The sequence below is a fragment of the Podarcis raffonei genome, chromosome 1, assembly GCF_027172205.1.
Source record: "Podarcis raffonei isolate rPodRaf1 chromosome 1, rPodRaf1.pri, whole genome shotgun sequence".
NCBI classification, from domain to species: Eukaryota; Metazoa; Chordata; class Lepidosauria; order Squamata; family Lacertidae; genus Podarcis; species Podarcis raffonei.
The window spans coordinates 86442921-86463666 of NC_070602.1; the positions used below are offsets into that span (position 1 = coordinate 86442921).

General features: G+C 44.6%; 1 protein-coding gene across 12 annotated transcripts in view; it reads left to right on the top strand.

Moving 5' to 3' along the window:
- The window catches only part of TNS1 (tensin 1), a 315520-nt gene that overhangs the window by 63467 nt on the left and 231307 nt on the right, over positions 1-20746 (top strand). Inside the window, exon 1 of one of the 12 annotated variants that reach the window (XM_053402419.1) lies at positions 8297-8636. The exons of the other annotated variants lie outside the window; for them this stretch is intronic. Within the exon in view, the coding sequence (XP_053258394.1) occupies positions 8556-8636 (81 nt within the window). The 5' untranslated portion in view covers positions 8297-8555. Of the gene's footprint in view, positions 1-8296; positions 8637-20746 lie in introns of those variants that run through there. 12 annotated transcript variants of the gene reach the window in all.

Genomic DNA, 20746 nt, shown 5'->3' on the forward strand with positions numbered 1-20746 from the left:
GTCTCACCTGCTGCTCCACCCACCTTTGCTTCTGGTCCTGGTCAGCACTGGCATGTGGTCCCTGGCTCTGTCATACTGAGAAAGGTTCTCCATCCCTAGTGTAGATGAGATGAGATGCTGTGGTTTTAAGGAAGCTGATATATCTCGGACTGCATTCCCCTATCTGCAACATGGGCAAAACACAGAATCACCAATTTGTGGAGTTGGAAGGGACAACGGAGGGTGATCTAGTCCAAACCCCTGCAATTCAGGATTCTTTCACCAAAAGTGGGACTCAAACACACGACCCTGAGATTGAGAGTCTCATGCTCTACCGACTGAGCTGTACGACTCTGTTATAAGGCAGCATGCAAAAGAAGATAGGAGAGGAAGGGAATGAACAGGCTACCGGGGAGGCACAGCATTTGTGTCCTCTTCCCAAGATATTGGCATGGTCTTCAAGTCTCCAGTTTGGCAACTGTTGCCTGTGGCCTTCTTCCCTGTCTCCCCTGTGCTTTGGGGCAGGGATGTGGGAGGAGGCTGTCCCATCATGTAATGAGATCAGCTGGGCAATGAACTGCATTGGCTACAACTATCACTTTGTAAAGTTTTTTTTTAATAGGAGGGGAAACAGCAGTAAAAGCACTTATGAGGTGATAAAGGGCTTTAATGAGCTGGCTCTTTGATAGCACAGCTGTAAACTGAGAGGGAGGCAGGGAACCAAAAAAAAAAGTGGATGGGAGAGAGCACTCATGATCCACCTTATGGCCTCCAGCACTGTTTGTTTCGAGTCTAAATCAAGATTTTCTCTGCATTTTCCCATTCCCCAAGACAAAGGCATATCAATGCAATGTGATCACACCGAATTGTGACTCTGTTAGAGACGTTGTGGACTCTCTCAAAATCATTGAGTGGGACTGTGGCTGCGTCCACAGCAAGCATTTAAAGCACATGACTTCTCCAAAGAATCTTGGGAACTGTAGTTTATTCCTCACATAGTTCTAGTTCCCAGCACCCATAACAAACTACAGTTCCCAGGATTTCTTGTTGGGTAGTAATGTGCTTTAAATATGCTTAAAATGTGTGGTGTGTGCACAGCCTGTGAGGCATCTGTTGGGGATACTTTGAATTCTAGGAAATTCTGACACAGATCGAGCTTGAGGACCTTGGATATCTAGTGTAGCTTTCTGATCCTGTTCAGGACAGATCTACTGCAGTTACATTTTGGACAGGTTGTGGGGAAACTATCTAGGAAAAGAGAAAGATAATCCAAGGATAATAATTTAGCCAAACATATGTTTGGCCAGGATCTTTAGAACGTGTATTTTTGCATGGAGGAAATCTGAAGCATGCCTCCGTTTTCCTTAGCAAGAACTTCCATTAGGGATGGCGTCAGTAAAAATGGCTCCTTTATGATAGCAGGAACCTACTCTGGGGTTGCCATCTCTAACTAGAAATCTAGGCTGGGTGCAATTGGGTGCTATAATGGATCAGAAAAATGCAAATAGTTGTTTTCACGTAAGTGCAATGATAAGCAGGTTCTCCAGTCCCATCTGAGTTGATGATGCTACTGGCAATTAGGAAGAGCACAGCAAGTGCCCTTTTCATGAGCTGAGTTGCAAGTGCTACCCAAGACTAGAGCTCCCTTGCAAGTTAATTAGCAGGATAAGCTTGCCAAGATGTCAGCTGCAAGTCAATTACAATCAGAACTTCTGAACAGAGCTGAATGAAACCTACTGTTTAGCCCTAAAACTTGGCAGTGATAAGCGCCTTGAATGCAAAATGCAAAATATTGAATCTTGTTTTACCAGCTTTCATTTTCGGAATGACTTAAAGGGACATTGATATAGGTGGGAGAGAATACACAAAAAGTGCTTTTATTTGGTTTTCCTTGCCCTTTCTCCTCTTTTGTCATGCACTCTTCAAGACACACGTGTAGAGGGATATTGAAACACCACCTTCTCTTTCTTGAGAGGACCTGGGAACCTCACGTACCTTGAATGGGCTGCTGAGTTCTCCAGGGTGCCTTTCTTACTTACAGAGCAGCCCTGCTTAAGGCAGCCTTCACCCATCTGGTGCCTTCCAGATGCTTTGGCCTGTAACTCTTATCAGTCCCAATCAGGCAAAGGATGGTTTAAAGGGAATTTCCCTTAACTTTCCAAATTCATTTTGCACTGGGAATGCCTTTTTTGAGTCTAGGTATGCTCCCGGTGCCCATAGGTTGGAGTTCCAACATTTAACCAGTTAGAGTTAATAAAAAAAATGACTCTTGATGGACTGATAAGGTATCCCAGTTAAGTGAACAGCAGATTTTGTTTTGATTTTTTTAAATAATTAAAATAGAAACACAGTATCAGAAGAGATATTTCTTCCCCGTCAAACAGAAGCAAATGCTTCTAAGACATGTCTGCTCCCACACATTTATGTCTCCACCAAAAGAACATCAAAATATGTTTGCTTCAGGATTTTTATGTTTCCTCCTTTAAAAAAACACATTTCAAAAAAATATATAGTAAGAAAAGACATAGATGACAACAGGTCATCAAAAAGTAAAAGTAATGTAAGGTCATTGGTGTAGCCAGGATTTTTGTTAGGGGAGGCAGAACCGATGTGATCGGTCAGTTAGTTAAGTATTTCTATTGTTTTACTTGATGGGGATGGGGGGAGCTGCCCCCTGTCCACCCTTGGTTACGCCTATGTGTAAGGTCCATCAAAAAAGATACAGCATGTATTTAAGATAATGGGAGGAGAGCAAAAGAGAAGAAAAAGAGGGGAAAGGACAAGAAAGGTAAGAAAAGGACAAGAGAACAAAAAGGTAGAAAGAAGGAGCTGATACATTTCATAAATGTGATTAAGGCATACAGATATTTTTATTTAAAGAAAATATACAGAAAGAGTTTTCAATGAAAAAACCACACACAATATAGTGCCAAATTCTAGTGGTTTCACTGTTTACTCTCATTGATTTTATTTTATTATTACTATATTGTATTGTACTTTATTACTATTTTAGAAATCAGTTTAAACTTCTTTTGATTATAAAATGGTTGAGAATTTCCCCTGCTAAACAAATAAAAAATAAGTATCTAATTTGTTTTATTAAACTTGTGTAGAATCTGACATTTGTCAGTACAGATAGCAGGGCAATATACAGAACACAGAGTAAAACAACTAAACCAAATAATGAAATAATAATGATACATACTGAAATGCACCATGAAACAAATAAAGCAGCTGAAAACAACAGAGCAGATTAAGCCCTAATCAGCTTACAAAACTTGGAAAGCCTGGGCAAATGAATTAAGCCCCAACTTGATGCCAGGATGATAACAATGGCATATTCAACCCAAACAATTGATTAGTCAATTAAACAAATGAAACCCCTGCAATTAATTGACTAAGATTTCTTTAATTTGGATGACAGACCATTAAATTCCCTAAAGATGCCAAAATCTGGGTTTTATCCACCAGAATCTGCAAAGCCATTTCATTGACTGATCTCTCCATGGCATGGCTGGGGTTGCGGTTTGGAAGGAGCAGAGGGAAAGGAAAGGCAGAGCTGTGGTGGTTCCTCTCTCCCCTGCTGTGGTACTGGATAAAAGGCGGCATTGTTGTGGTTTCACAGACAGGGCTTGGCGAGTGAGGTCCCTCATTCTCCAGGCCTGCTGCCGCCTCTGGTTTTGTTGGAAGGTCTCATTGCGTCAGGCAGCACAGCAAATGGAGCGGACTCTGGCACGACATGTCTCTTGCCCTAACCTGAAAATGTTGTGAGAAAGAGTGGGGCAACTGTATAAATGAACTAATTAATAGAAGCGCCAGGTGTACTTTATTTTAAGAGATGGCCCTGTAGGCACCTAGGATTTTCATGCCTCAACTTTGCAGGAATCCCAGTTGTGTGATTATGGCCACATTCACCCCATCCATTTAAAGCATTACAGTAACACTTTAAGCAGTCATGGCTTTCCCCCAAAGAATTCGAGGAGCTGTAGTTTGTTAAGGGTCCTGAGACCCCTATTCCCATTTCAGAGCTACAGTTCCCAGCGTGGCTTTTAACAACCAATCCCTCTTAACAGGAACTCTGGAAATCATAGCTCTGTGAGGGGGAATAGGGGGTCTCCTAAAAACTCTCAGCACCTTTAAACAAACTATAGCCCCCAGAATTCTCTGGAGGAAGTCATGGTTGTTTAAAGTGGTGCCATAGTGCTTTAGCAACAACAACAACAATTTAAATAGATGGTGTGAATGTAGCCTATATTAACAGATATGTACCCTAACTATCTCTGGTGTGGACTTCCTGTTTTGTGTCAGTAGCACAACAGAACCTGAGACATACATGGCAAAAGTATAATCTCCTGTTAAATGGATCAAATGTTTGAGATGTCTTCGATGCTGCCTTTAAGTTCCTTTAGAGTCCTGTACCTGGAGAAATCAGCAGCATGGAAAATGTCCAGTGGTAGCTGTGCTTTGATCATATCAGTGTTTAGCTCCTGGTTCATAATGTCTAGTAGAACTTAACCCATGGCATGACATTTCTGAGTTTTCCTACCACCACAGTTCACATCTCTGGCTGCTGGCAACAGGGCTGGGGGGAAGTTTGTGATGGCAGTGACATTGAGATAGGTAAATTCTTTTAGAATGTTCTGGAAGTAGATGGAGAGCTAAATGTGTGGTTGGCAATAAGTTGAGCTTGCTCCCTTGGTGCATAGGAAACACTGACATATTCTGAAAGAAATCCTTAAACCCAGGTAAGCTCTAGTGAGCTGTTTATAGTGGTACTGTTGTCTGGGGCTTACCATTTTGTCCCAGCCCAAGGATTGGGACCATCTTGTTTGCAAGCCAGCTATCTTTCCCATTTTCTCTCTGTCCCCCCCCCCCACTTCACTTTCCTTCTTCAACCCTCCCTAATCTTGTTCTCCTCTTTAAAAAGCAATACCACCAGAGGAAGGAAATGGTGCTGCTGATATACGAGCCACATTACATTGGGACATGACCCAGTTGTGGGTTTGGTTCTGTCAGATGAAGATGAATGTTGAATGGCCATGTCAGACCTAAGCCAATGTCAATTCTGCAGTAGCCAGAGGCCAAAGCCACTGGGCCAAAGGCAACTGATGGCATAGGATTGTGGTTCTCAAACTTATTTCTCTGGGCCCTACTTTCAGAATAAAAATTTGCTTTCACCACAACAAATTTTTTTATTGGTAAGAAATACATTGGAAAACAAAAAGAAACAACACAGAACACAACTACTTTATAATATGATCATGGGACACCCAGAAACTATAAATCAATGCAGCTACGAACATGAATCATTCCTACATACTTGATGCTCTCATTTTGAAAAGATATGTACTGTATCCATATTATGTAAATAAGAATTTTTTTGTTTTGTTAGTATACTATACTACTCTGAAATGTTTAAATGTTTCTATGATTGTCTTTGAATCTTCCTGCTACAATTGCCATCCTCTCCTGGCTCACCAGTGTGGTGCACCACACCCTTTGAGAACCACTGGCATAGGTGAATGACTTACTGGGCAGCATTCTGCAAGGAGCTCCCTCATGCAACCATCTGCTTGATGTGGGATGTAGGAAATTCATGTGGATCCCACAGAGATATCAGTGTCCTGTAGTTTCAGACTTTGTCTCCAGACTGTTCACTTAGGACAGCAAGTTGTTCCTTCAGGTGCCCAAGCAAAGAAGTTTTTGTAAATGTCCCCTCCGTGCCTTTGGACTGCCCATGTGCCACAGGTGTAGGTATATATAGTCTGGCAGGCTAGGAATGTCTGTGGGCATTTATGCAAGGCTGCATTTATTGGCCAATAATTGGACATATAAAACTGCCTTATACGGAGCCAGATCATTAGTTTATCTAGCTCAGTATGTTCTACTCTGACTGGCAGCAGCTCTCAAGGACTCAGGCATTTTCCTCTGCAGCCCTGCTAACCTGAGATCCCTTTTAAACTGGAGATGGTGGTGATTGAATCTGGGACCTTTTGGATGCAAATAATGTGTCCTGCCAGTGAGCTACAGACCCTCCCCATATCAATTTCAGGGCTCATAGGTCTAGGTCTTTCAGCTCAGTTAAGATTGTACAGCACATCAGCCAACCCACCTAAGTCTTTGTCCCTTTCTCTCTCAAAGCTTTTCTCTTTTCTCCCCCACATTTACTCCTTTCTTTCAAAGCTGCCAATCACTGGTCCACCCCCTGCTGCGTTTCCAAGGCTTGTCTAATTTGGAAATCGAACGTGAACCGAATTCTGTGTGTTGCTGGAAGGAAATATGAACCAAATGTAAGCATGGCCGTTCAGGAGGAAACACACTTCCAGGCCCAAGCTGTTTTTAATAAGGGATCTCAATTGGCAGGACCCGGCAACGCCAAGGCAGCAGGCTCAAGGAAGCCCAAGAAAAAAAGAACAGTCAGCACTGAGCTAGTAGGAGAGTGAGGAGGCGTTGCCGGGTCCTGCCATGTGGTCAATTCAGCTGCTCCAGATTTGCCAAATTAAGGCGGCTGCTGCTGCTGCTTCTTCTTCTTCTTCTTCTTCTTCTTCTTCTTCTTCTTCTTCTTCTTCTTCTTCTTCCACCAGCTAGTTGTCCTTGGTTTGTGTGTGTCTCTGTGTGTGCAAACTTGCCTATTTGTAGCAAGGTTATATTCTTTCAGTTTCATGCTGCTGTCTAGTTTTAGGAAGTGGACTGTGAATGGAAGGAGTTGCCTCTCTGCTGCATATTGAGGCAGTGGATTTCAACCAGTGTGCCTTGGCACCTTGGGGTGCCTTGAATGATGGTTAAGGGTGCCGTGGGCAACACTGGCCTCTATCCCTTTTTCCTTCCCTCCCTCCTCTGATGCTCTCTCACATCTCTGCCTCTCCAAGCCTTGCACAGCTGTTTATTGTAGCAGCCCTGACCATAAGCTCCATAGGTGAATGGTGCTTCCAGGAGGAATCTCTCTTTGGTGTGGTAGGGGGCAGGTAGGCAGCTCAGAGACCAGGGGCAACAGCAGCGGCTGCCTGGAGGACTCACAAGGAGAGTGGAGAGGAAAGGAGGCTGGGGGAACACTCCACAAGGGAGGGTGTTCAAAAAAGAGCGAGAGGCTGCCAGCTCTGCAGGCAAGAGGTGACATAACTGGGCTCCTGATCCCATAGGGGTGCCGCAAAAAGAATGTAATTGGTTAATGGAGCCGTGGACTCAAAAAGGTTGAAAGCCCTCTGGCCTAGGGCCTAGAGGCACATTAACCTGGGGCAATGTGGTCTGACGGCTATTTCTTTATGTTGGGTATTGTGTGTGGCAGGAATTGGAATTAAGAGATATCTAAGGCTGAAACCAAGAGCCAATTAGACTTGCTTTTTGAGGGTGGCGGGAAGTATGAATGTGTCCACCTGTCTTAAGGTGCTTCCAAAAAATGCAGGAAAATTAATGCACACACCTTATTTTCCAGAAGCAGAATGCATTTGGCAAGCTTCCAAAACCAATTAAAAGAATATGTATTTATCTCTTTTTCAAGCACTTTCTCCCTTTTTGCATTTCCACATAGCATGGGGCTATGCTAATCCCTGCCTTCAAATTAAACTTCGCCATAATGATTTCTGTCATTAAAAAAATTTATCAAAATCCTAATTCAGATATCTGATGTTGATATTTAGACTGCAACGATTGTGCTTGTTAAGTTAAAAGAAGTTAAAGAAATGCAGCCAAAAGATCCAGACCTCTTTTCATCCCCCAAACCCAAGCCCTACAAGTGAATTCATGGCAAATTGGTTGCTTTTGCAGTGGAACTTAACTCAAATGCCAAATTTTGGCATAAATAGCGACCGGCCAGAAACCAAATTCCATGACTTAAAAGAGTAAACAATCAAAGGCTCTGGCATGAATATCTGCTGCTACAAGTTAGTCTTCATTTAACACCAAAATGATGCTAGGTGCTGTTCGTATTTAGAGATGGTGCGACACTCCCACCACCATCCAGAAGAATTCAGTCCTGGAGATTGATTTTGTCATATTTTAGGCTCAGATAGCCTGCCGTTGGTTCGGAGACAGGCTTCCCACAATAAGGATGTTATTGCTCATGGGTTGTGGGTCTAAATCTGCTAGACTCTCCTGAACACGACTTCAGTGTCCTTTCGTGCTTAGCCAGCCCCAGCTTCCCCCGGAGGAGCATAGCAGTGTGTTCATTTCTCCTTCCCTCCTCCTCCTCCTCCTCCCTTTGCTTCTCTTGTGGGGATGGGGCTGCAGCTGAAACTCGGCAGCCTTTCAACCATTAAACTATATAAAAGCGCGGCAAAGTTATGCAGCTGCCCATCGAGGAGGGGCCTGGAGGGGAGGGGTCTGCAGACATAAAGAGAGGGTTTCTCCAGAGGCACCGCCCCTCCCCCTTTCCTTTGGAGGTGAAGGAGCTGACCCAAGAAGCAGCAAGGAGAGGAATCCGCGGTGACACCAGGCAAGGGAAGGCGAAGAGGCAGCAGCGGCAGAGAGGCACATGCCCAGACGTTGCTGTTGGCTGGAAAGCCTCGCGCTTTCTCCTTGCCTCTGCCTAGCCCTCCTACCCCTTGGCTGCGCGGAGGATGTGCTGAGCTGATGCTGTTATGCTGTCGGTTTCACTGAGTCTCCCAAAGGGCCGATCTGGTGACAGGATGACCTGGGTTTGCCTGTCTTGCATGCTTTGGGTACGTAGATGTCTTTCGACGACATCCCGCAGCATCATTTTCCTCCCCCGCCTTACTCCCAAGTTGCTTGCTTTTGGTTGTGTTGCAAAGCGAAGCCGGGCTTCTGGTCGAGGGGTTGCAGTTACTGGGCTGAAGTGTTTCCTTCCACTTTTGACCGCATTTCCAAACAGGGCAACTGTAGAGGAGGAAGGAGGGGATGTCGTGGGGAGAGCTTTGTGCTTGTTTGTTCGCGCGTGTGTGTGTGCATGTGTGCATCGATGTGTTAATGCCAGTTGATGGATGGATTTCAAAGACTGCCTCTCAGGGATTGGAAAGGGAGACGAGGATCGGGAAAAGGAGAGGAAAGCCCTCCTAAAGGATTCCATCTGGATGTGACTTTGCAAGGAAAGCCTTTGATGCTTGCTGGGAAGCAGATGTCCAGCTATCCGGCTCGCTGCGCCACTGGAGAACACTGCAGGGAAGCCGGGGATGTCGGGCTTAGAAGCATTTTCTTCCTTTCTCCCCTGTTTAAAATGCCATTAGTTTTCACGTGAGGGGGAAATTGACTTTTCACTGATTTTCCGGCGCTTGTGAGAACCAGATCGCTCGCCCCTTTCTTTACCGGTTTTGCAGCGAAAGGGAGGGCAAAACGAACTGTGCTCACTGAGAGAGCCTCTATGGTCATTTGGAGGCGATCTATTAATGCAGATAGTGGATGGGGATTTGGAACTGTGGAAACATGAGCATGACATATTGGAGACCACCCACTAGGCTAGAAAGGTGTTTTGCAGTTGCATCTTGGGACGCATGACGGTGGCACCAATATCTAAAAGTGGATCTGGGTGTTCTAAGCCCCTTCCATGACGGATCATATTGGAGACGTGCATGTGACCTGCTGTACACGAGTGAGTGTCGAAGCTAGGATAATCTCTGGCCACCTATTTCTTTTCCATGTCCTGTAGGTCAGGTAACCTGCTGCACGTGGCTTGTGTGAGAATAAGCAAGATTTCTGATTTACAGTGGTACCTCGGGTTAAGAACTTAATTTGTTCTGTAGGTCTGTTCTTGAAGCTGTTCTTAACCTGAGGTATCACTTTAGGTAATGGGCCTCCCGCTGCCGCTGTGCGATTTCTGTTCTCATCCTGAAGCAAAGTTCTTAACCCGAGGTACTATTTCTGGGTTAGCGGAGTCTGTAACCTGAAGCATCTGTAACCTGAAGTGTCTGTAACCCGAGGTACCACTGTTATGGGAGAGAAGCAGCCAGTGGGAAAATACCAGAGGTTAGGTGCTTCCACAGGCAGGAAACCAGAGGTGCCAAAAATAATTGTGTTTTTAAAGAGCATTATTTGTGCTTCCTTCCAATACTTCGTCTAGTAATCCTGCTGGCCAGATCCTGATACAGTTGGGCCCAGTGACTTGGAAGGCCACCCTGATACCCATTTATAACAAGGCAGGATTTGCTCCGTAGCTGCTCAGCCTGGGAGGGGGGTGGGAATGGGCTTTGGGACATAACTAATCGGACAAACATTTGCATGAAAAGAGAACTCTGCTTCTCCAGAGTGGAGCCTGTCTGCCTGGTCCCTACAGTTACAACCCGCTGTTTGTGACATCGCTTTGTTGCCATAGCGATGCTTTGGGTGGTCCCAAAGGCGTGGGGGGGAGGTGGGGGGTAGTTGGAGGACAGAATGAAGCCAAGAAGAAGTGGGAGTGGGGGGACTCTGCAACTGCCAAAATTGGCCTGGGTTCTGAAGTGGCCTTTCAGGGGGAGAGAGTGGCGATGGATCAGCAGGCTCTCAAATCTGGGTGGAAGAGCCAGTGTTGTTGGGGTCTGTTTCCAACACTACCTCATATTAGTTACTCCACAGTAATAAAGATGTGAGCTATTCTTGCTGATCTTTGCAAAGCGAGGTGGTAAGCCATGGAGAAACAGTGGCAGATTTTTTGTTCAGTTTTAGATGTCTCCCTAAAGAAACAGAAGCAAGCAGAGGGATAGACTCACGAGTGCCGATTCACAAAAGCATTTCCTACAAGCTATGCTTAGCCACACACCCCATTGTCCCACTGCTTTCTCCCTTGAGGAATACTGCTCCTTAGTGTTAAATCACAGCAAACAGCAATTCAGGTTTTCTCTGGACTGGCATTTGCGCCAATCTAGCACTAAAGAGTGAGTTTTCCCTGAGAAACGAGTTGGGCAAGGGGAAAACTGATTGGAGCCATGCTTTCTAGGCATGTGATGCATGCAAATGTTGATGAGCCATCTCTTTACTCACAACGCCAGTCAATACAGCAGTCAGGAATGTATTTTTTAAATTTCAGAACCCTCCGGTTCCTGAAAACCATTTGAAATATGGGCACTGAGTCGAGATCTTTGTGCATGAATTGGCCCATGATCTGTCTTGCGCAGGAGCCTTTCCCCACTGTCCCATCTATTCCCGGTTATGGTCAAAATGGAGGCAATTACTTTTGAAAGTAATCTGAATATATGAACAAGAGACCTAAACAGTTTCAGCCTTCATGAAACTTCCATTTACAGGCCCAGAGTCCCCTTGGACTCATGGGGAAAGTTCCTTACTCCTTTGATGGTTTGCTTAGTCTCCTTGCATGTGTACAGAGGAAGCTGAATCCTGTATTCAAAGAATAAGTAAAAAGGTAAATGTAAAGGACCCCTGGATGGTTCAGACCAGTCAAAGGTGACTATGGGGTTGTGGTGCTCATCTCACATCAGGCCAAGGGAGCCAGCGTTTGTCTGCAGACAGCTTTCCGGGTCATTTTACGGAGGACCTTAAGGTCCATAAATAGCAACACCCTAGAGGTCCCGGGCCCTAAGGAAGTTAGATTAGCCTCAACCAGAGCCAGGGCCCTTTCAACACTGGCTCCGGCCTGGTGGAACACTCTGTCTCATAAGACCAGGGCCTTGCGGGATCTGATTTCTTTCCTCAGGGCCTGTAAGACAGAGTTGTTCTGCCTGGCCTTTGGCTTAGAATCAGTTTGACTCCCTCCCCCCCCCCTCTTTTTTCCTTTCTCTTCCTGTGATGAGGCTGCATTTTAATGTTTTAATTGTTTTAATGTTGTATTTTAATCTTGTTTTTTAAGTTGTATTTCAATCAGCTTGTTTTTATTATTGGCTGTTAGCCACCCTGAGCCCGGTCTTGGCTGGGGAGGGCGGAGTATAAATAAAATTTATGATGATGAGGATGATGAAGATGTGGCCAGCAGGACTAAACTGCTTCTGGCACAACGGAACACCATGGCGGAAACCAGAGCACACGGAAACACCGTTTACCTTCCCACCACAGTGGTACCTATTTATCTACTTTCACTGGCGTGCTTTCGAACTGCTAAGTTGGCAGGAGATGGGACAGAGCAAGGGGAGCTCACCCCATCGTGGGGATTCAAACTGCCAACCTTCTGATCATCAGGTCCAGCCATAGGGTTCATGAGCTTGTTGGATTCCACCCCCCCCCACCCCAGTACCAGAGATGAAAAACAATGCAGGGAAGCATTTAAATGGAAGCAGAGTGTGGCCTCCACAAAATAAGAAGTGTGTTTGTGTATGTTTTCATACCGTGCTTCCCTCTGCTTCCTGATTGCTGGCTGCTTAATGAGCTAACGAAGCTCTCCAGTGATGTAAGATCACAACGTGTTCATGCGGAGTTTTATCTTTTCCTTTTTTATTTTTTTGCTGTAGGAGGATTTTATTGCAATGATTTAAATGATTGGGGGGGGGGGTGACACGTGTTGTGATTTATCATCCTGGACAAGAACAGGGGAGGAGTAGCTTTGCCAGGTCAGAGAGTTCATTGCGCCTAGCATCCTTTCTCTGATAATGGCCAGTTCCAGATGCTTTTGAGGAAATGTTTTAACAGCATGGGGTACTAACCGGGAACTCCAGTCTCTGTTGATCACTTCCAGCCTGTTGGAAGCTGATGTTTTTGGGAGAAGAACATAGGAGTTCCCAGGAACTTGCCTGCTTTTCCAAAAGCAACAATAGAGGGAGGTGAAAGACCAGAGCCAGCTTTTTTGGGGTGGGGGGTGGGGGGATGCTACCAAGTGATTACATATTAGTTCAAGTCTAGACACTAAGCATTTATAGCACCCCTTTCTGACTAAGAATCATGAATGATAATCAGTGACATTTTAATAGGGTTACTTTGGAAATCTGGAAACTATTTGTAATTCCAAGGTGCCAGTCATATTTGTAGCAGCTGGAATCAGAAATTGTGCCAGCTTTATGCAATGAAAGAAAAAAGGATGGAAATTCAATTATGTTTAAAATATCAGATTTTTTAAAATAAAAAAGGATTTGTGCAATTTGAAAAGCTCAATTACATTAATTGTCTTTTGTTTAAAAATGTAGTTTGCAACAAAATCTGAATTAGGAAAAGAAACCGATTAGACTTAAAATATTTGATCCTTTTTTATAGATAGCAAAACAGGGTGGTTACATATTCTTCTGCCTAATTATGCCTCCATAATTCTCTGTGTCTGTTTTAGATTGTAATCCTTTTAGGAAAGGGGCCCATGATACCTGTTCTTTATACTGTGCCATCTACAAGGAAGGCTCTATGTCAATAAATCTGCAACCCAAAATCAAACACTGCATTAAAGGTGTTGTTTGCACAACACAGCAAGCCCAACTAAAGTGGGAGATTTCTACAGCTATTGACATGTGCCCACAACTCTCCACCCTCCATTCAGGCAAGCAGGAGTTGATGGGAGACATTCTAGGCAGACAAATGAACCAGAGTAAGGTTTGGAGCAGGACAGGTGAGGGGTGTCGCCTGGGAAAAGGGGGTGCGGCTTTGGGGAGAGTGTGACCTGGTAAGAGGCATGGGGACCAGAGAGCAATAGTGACTAGTAATGGTCTGCCACTGTGCATTTGACTTCCAGGCAACAGAAGCACTACTGCTTACTAGGAGAAATAAGGTCAAGTAAGGTGGTGGGGATGTTGGCACTGTGTAGGAGCAGTACCAGGGCCCCTGCCCCTTCAACCCTTCTTCTACAGTAATTGGCAGCTACTCTGCTGCTGGGGGGTCATTTGTGTGGCAGTGCCCCTCCTTGCTGGCTGCTACAGCCAGACGTAGGAAGTCTTGATGGCTGCATTTGCCCTTTGGACCTCAGGCTCCCCACCCACGTTAAACAGTTGGTATATAACCAAATGTATATAATTTTGCAGTTCAAAAGGCATGTTAAGGCTTTGACCAAAGGTTCTGTCATATGCTCCTATATAAATGCCCTCTTTAAATGAAAACCTTTATATTCTACCAACTAGGTGGCAAGATGTGCAAAACCTTTTTCTTGGTGAAGTAAACTGCAGATTAAACATTCCTGATTTTATTTAAATTTCCTTGGTTTGAACTTTATAAATTTAACAAAACAAACAATTTCGCGCGTTCCATGCATAATTGCAAATTAACCATAGGTTAATTAACCATAGGTTAATTTTCCCTTCATGGAGATACAGTAATTTCCTGATAGGAAACTGAATATTACAAAGTATGGAAAGGGTGTGTATATGTGCTCAAATGGTTTTATTCTCTTGGAACATTGACTGGATGTCAGATATTCAATCCTCTGGGTATCCTTGGATAAAAGGGCGTTTGACTATCCATGTCTTTTCTTTGGGGACGTTATGGCTGTGTAAGAAAAGCTAGTAAATGAAACTGCCTTCAGATACAAGCTAGAGGACTGTGCAGTTAGGCAGCTTAGAATCATAGAAGTGTAGAGTTGGAAGGGACCCTGAGGGTCATCTAGTCCAACCCCCTTTCAATGTGGGACTCTCAACTAAAGCATCCATGACAGATGGCCATCCAATCTCGGCTTAAAAACCTCCAAGGAAGGAGAGTCCACAACCTCCTGAGGGAGTTTGTTCCACTATCAAACAGCTCTTTCTGTCAGAAAGTTTGGTTGGAATCTCCTTGCTCGTAACTTGAATAAATTGAATATGCAGAGCAGAAGAAAACAAGCTTGCTCCATCTTCCATAGGACAACCCTTTAGATATTTGAAGACGGCTATCATATTTCCGCTCAGTCTCCTCTTTTCCAGGTTAAACATACCCAGCTCCCTCAGCCGTTCTTCATAAGGTTTGGTTTCCAGACCCTTGATCGTCTTGGTTACCCGCCTCTGCACACATTCCAGCTTGCCAATATCCTTCTTTAATTGTGGACACAGTATTTCTGGTGTGGTCTCTATAAAGCATAATAGAGTGGTACTATTACTTCCCTTGATCTGGACACTGTCCTTCTGTTGATGCAGCCTAGAATAGCATTAGCTTTTTTGGCTGCTGCATCACACAGTTGACTCATGTTAAGCTTGTGGTCCACCAAGACCCCTAGAACCTTTTCACACATACTGCTAGTAAGCCAGGTGTCCCCCATCCTATATTTGTGCATCTGGTTCTTCCTGCCTAAGTGCAGAACCTTACATTTGTCCCTATTGAAATTCATTCTGTTAGTTTGGGCCCAGTTATCCAATCTGTCAAGTTCATCTTGAATCCCAATTCTGTCTTTTGCAGCATTAGCTACGCTGAGCATTTCATAATATTGGAACTCTTTTCCATAATTTTAACTTTAATTACCTCTAAAGTGAAGCAATGTAAATGGCTACTACTTCACATAAACAGAAAATATCTGCAAGTCCTAAGTTAGCAACTCTCTCAATATCCTTGGGTTGCCTGCTTCCCTGCGCCACCAATTATTATTTCCCATTACTATCAGATGTGTTCATCGTTTCCTCTGGGAGACAGAAATTAGCTTGGATTGATGTGTGTGCAGGTGAATGATTTGAGCAATATCGCCTCATTGTATGTGTTCAGTCTTGTCAAAGCTCTTTTGCTGTCCTTCAACCCTGAAACATAGTTATTCAGTTAAAAAATTGGCTATGGCTACAGCCCTGGCTTTATTTGTCTGCTTTCAAAAAAATGTTAGATGCTTACAGTTCTTCATATGGATTCCTTGTGTGCTAGGCAGGCAGCTAAGGTTGCCTGGCAACCATGGCCTCCTCCCAAACTTGCATGGGAAATGGTAAAGAAAGAACTGGATTAGAGTTCTTCTCCTAGAGTGCTGTGGTAAGTGCAGTGCAACTTGGGAAAAGAACACAAGAGCGGCCATGTTTGGTTCGTGCAGTAGGCCATTCAATCCTGTGACAGTGGTTAGATTTGAGTTTTTCAAGACATTTTAATGAGCAGGGTACTTCATTTCCAAGCTGCAATCAGTGGTGTGATTTTGGTGGGAAATGGGGAAATATTAAAACACTACTAATCAAATTTTGGGAGGATTAGAAAGCAGAAGATTTCTGGAGTGAAATGTTGATGCTCAGGACTTCACTAGACTTTTTGCACTAAGGCAACAAACAAGGGAGCACTTCTCTGATCTGTCCATTATTGGCCGCAGTTAGAGGCAGGTACTGAACTTTGTGGATCATTATTACTGCTCTGGTTCATGCTGGCTGGGCCTCATTCTGCTATCCCTCAAAATATTAAACAGCTTGACAAAAGTCAAATGGGCCTGGGGATGCAATCCTTCCCCCACTTCAACATACTGGAGCTTACTGCTAAGTAAACATGGGGAAGATTGTGTTACTGTTGGAATTTGTGTTCAAGGTTAAAATAATCATCTGTCCTGACTGCTGATGGCTTACTCTGAAGCACCAGTAAGGTCTTTCTTCCAATATAGTTCCTGGCTCTCAGAGAAGGCAGAACACATGGATTTCAAAGTCCATGCCCTAAGTCCATGCTCTTACTAACAGCACATTTGAGGACTCTTTGATTCAGCAAGTAAACTCAGCTGCCACTGAGTGCAAAGCTGATAGGTTTGGGGTATAAATTTTCTTAATAAATGAACAAACTAGTTCTTGTCCCTGTGGTTAGCCCCAGGCAAGATTGATTTCCTATTCATGTAGCTCAGGGAGGACACAGTCCTTGTGCTTTAGCAAACCTCTCTTGCCTTTCAGTGGCACCCGTGGCCTGTAAACTTAATGAGAATAATCACTCTTAATTAGACAGCAATTTAAAAGGCAGCAGTTGAGCTCTTGATTGGGGAGCCCTGCAGTAAAAACATGTTATGTGAGTGTGGCAGATGGAGGGGAGGGTGTGGCTCAAGGGGAGAACTGCATTGGGATAAAGGGAAGGGAGAGTTAAATGAGGGTTCAAGAAGGTTGTTTGTTTATTGCGACGGAATGAAAAGCAAACCGTTGAGCAACTTTATAACAAGACTATGGGGGAAATCAAAGGCATAAGAAAGCGAAACTGTTTCTTTCCCCAGTGTCAGCCACATAGGGCAGCATTAGAGAAGCAGTAGCAGATGGCATAATGGGGCTTACCTGATCTCTTGGTAAGTCAGTCATTGCTGCTTACTGGAAGGGGCAAGGTGGCAGAGGGGGTGGAATGAGCCAGATGCACTATTAGGAGTGCCAGATTGGCTCAGCAGGTACATCTGTACTGTGATGACCTCATTCCATCAGTCTCACCTCCCCCCATAAGCAGCAGCGACTTGCCTGCCGGGAGGTCAGGTAAGTGCCTCCACCCCACCAATGTCATCTGCTACTGTGGAGAAGGCATCTTTCATTCTGACCACAACTGGTGACAAGGGTCATGTCTTCTATTTGCAGGTGGGGATGGTGACCTTATGTGGTACCTTTGTCCTTAACAGCTGTACTGGGTGCAGGGAGCACAATTTAAGGTCCCAGCTTTTGGTCTTGTGGTAATGAAGGACTTATTTTCACCCTGTTTGGGTCTTGCTTTTGCAGATGCCTCTCTGCCTAAGGTGATAGTGGGTTTCATTCAGAAAAACCACCTGCAGGTTGAGCTTACTTTATACAAGTTTGATGCTGTGGGTACTTGGTTCAGGCTATGCTTTGTAGCGCCACACATCCCAGTGGTAAAACCAGCAACAGTTGGCAAATAATGGGCTACTATATGTGCCTTATGGGTTCTACCACCAAATTGCAATGTTACCTCTCTATGATGGGCCTTAGGGGGAAGTCTAGGCCTTTGGAGGATTGCCCTAACACTGCATTGTCTTTATGCTGCATAGACACTAGTATCCTTTTGTCCTCCATGCACTAACAACAGGACTGCCTTTACTTCAAAGGTTCACTTATCAGATCATTGGTTCATTTAGGCCCATGTTGTCCACACCGATTGATGGTTGCTCTTCAGGGTTTCAAAGAAGGATCTCTCCCAGTCCTACCTGGAGATGCAAATGATTGGACCTTGGACCTTCTGCATTCAAAGCATGTGCTTTGCCACTGAGCTGTGGCCCTTGCTCTGTTGATGTAGGACTTGGCTGGTCAGTTATATATCAGTTTGCTGGATGGATTGGAGTTTGTCTTATTAGCCGTGAGTCAGGAAGCAGCTTTGTTGTGCCTCTGTCTGCACTGAGGTATGGTTCACACTTCCGCTGGTCCCATGCCTAGAAAGCACAGGTCCAAGCAGTTTTCCACTTGTCCCATGCTTTCCAGGCATGGGTCCAAGTGGTTTTGCCTTTGTCCTGCCTCTTCCCCCTGGAAAACCCACTCTTAAGTGCTAAATTGGAGCAAATGGCCATCTGCAGAAAACACCGGTGCCATTTGCTCTAATTCAGTGCTAAGTTGCTGGTTTTCCAGGGGGAAAGCGGTGGGGTAAACAAAAGTATGGCTGACCTCTTAGCTAATCCTTCTCTCCAAGAATTTTGTTGTTTTTCACTTACAATATTCTGGCGCTGTTTGTCAGCACTCAAGCCCAGGCCTGTACCCAACCTGAGACGTGGAACAATTTTGGATGGGCCTGTTTAAGGCTGTAGCAGTTATATCCCCCCCCCTCCATTCCTACTTTTGTGATTGAATTTCCCCATGGAAAGCTCTTTGGCTTAGATACCTTTTCCCTAGGGGCTGGAGGTCACGAGGCCAAGGGAATAATTGACAAGGTCAACAGGCTAAAGTGCTGGAGAAGATGCTTTGGATATTGAGTGTGTGGGGTGGGGTGGGGGATGTCAAAGAGCCCCATGGGCTCCTGTCACTTTCTCTGAGGGGCGACTTAGTGACTTTCCAGGCATGTGGCATGAGGACATAGGGATGAGGATAAGTGTTAGATGAGAGGGAAGCTTCCAGTTACAATTGCTTGCCAGGCCATCTGAGGCAGGCGATGCCGTGAGCAACATTCCACATGGCTCCCGCTGATTGTAAAAATGTGGGTTTCTTCCATCTTTCAGATCAGTCTCTGCCATCCTGGGGCTGATGTGAGCTGTGGACACAAGGTTGGCAGAGGTTGTTTTAAATGATGATGGTAGTGTGGCAGTTTCTCCCAGGTGCTTGGGTACCATACACACATGTCCCTCAGACCGTCTGAAGGAGGTTTCATTGCTCTTCCCATCCTGCACAAATATTCTTAGGGTATTTTCTGAACCCCTGCCTGCTAACCCTTTGGATGCCACCAATTTAGCTTTGTTGCCCTACTTTCCCCCCAGCTCAGGTAAAGTCTCAGTAACTTCAATGTAAAAACAAACCGGGATTAATACTGTCCTTAACAAGAACCAGATAACAGGGTGGTGGTGGTGGTGGTGGAGTGAAGGTGAAAATGTATAGAGAGTTCATTTTTTAAAAATTGCAGTTCAATCAATCCCCCCATATAAATAAACTGCTATAAATCTTTAATATGCCAAATGTATTTCAACAGAGTCTTCCTCGGGGCCATATTTTTGCAATTCTGCAAAAATAAATAAAAACAACAAAAATCTCAATTTTGTGTTTACTTTGTTTTATTTATTTTCCCTAAGATTGTAATATGTTTTTAATATGTCACTGTGGAAGACTTTGTAGAAACCTGTTTGGCAGATTAAGGATTTATAGTGGTATGTTTATGTATATATATATATATATATCGTATGAGAGAACCATTGACCTGTAATCAAAATGTTGTATTTTCTTTATAAATGTTTACCTTAAACTCATTTCCCCCTCCCAGTTACCCAGCAACTTCAACATAATACTGTCTCAAGGATGGATGTGTTCCTTCTGTCACCCCAAGTTTCACCTGCTTGATATATTCAGCAAAATGATGCAATTCCTTGAAGATATTTTCTTCCTCCCCTCCCTCTTCCCACTTCTGATGTCTCGCATCTGCATTTCACCCTCTGTAACCTCACATTGCATTCTCAACCCTGCTCCCTGAACTCAGGAAGAAGAAAAGTGAGGGTCTGGCTAGATGTTACAAGATACAAGCAGCTATTGCTGCTCAGTGTCTATTCCCAGTAATATCTAATTTGCTAATTTGTTTTAAGAGATACAAATTAGATATCTGCTGACATTGAGGGTACACCAAAAAAGGAGGAGGAGGAGGTCTGGTTTAAAACGAAGTTGGAAAGCTCTGGTATGGCAGCATCATTGTACACTATTGATGTTTAAAAGTATATACAGAGACATTGAGTGGATGCCACATGTAGTCTTCCATTTTTGGAAAACAACACATAAGGATTGATTTACTTTTACATTTCCACACTTCCCTCTTCAAGCATGAGGGAAAGGAGAGGGAGAAAATAGTGTTGGCTGTCTGGATGGGTTGTCATATGTTTTTCAACATGCCAAAGCTAATGGACCATCTAGAGGAGTTGGGAGCTGGGGGCACTGATGCAGTGGTTCTGCTCCTTCCTCCTGGTCCGTGTCCAGAAAGTGGTGTTGGAGGAAGACCCCATGGCTCTCACTTGTGGAGTGCCTCAGGGCTCTGTCCTCTCCCCCATGCTTTTTAATATCTATATGAAGCTGCTGGGAGAGATCATCAGGGGGTTTGGGTTGGATGTCCACCAGTATGCAGATGATACCCAGCACTATCTCTCCTTCAAATCAGAACCAGTGAGGGCAGTGAAAGTCCTGTGTCAGTGTCTGGATGTGGTTGACAGATGGATGGCGGCTAACAGATTGAGGTTGAATCCTGACAAGACGGAAGTACTGTTCTTGGGGGACAGGGGGCGGGTGGGTGTGGGGGACTCCCTAGTCCTAAATGGGGTAACCATGCTCCTGAAAGACCGAGTTCGCAGCCTGGGAGTCATTTTGGACTCACAGCTCTCCATGGAGGCGTGGGTCAATTCTGTATCCAGGGCAGCTGTTTACCAGCTGTATCTGGTACACAGGCTGAGACCCTACCTGCCTACGGATTGTCT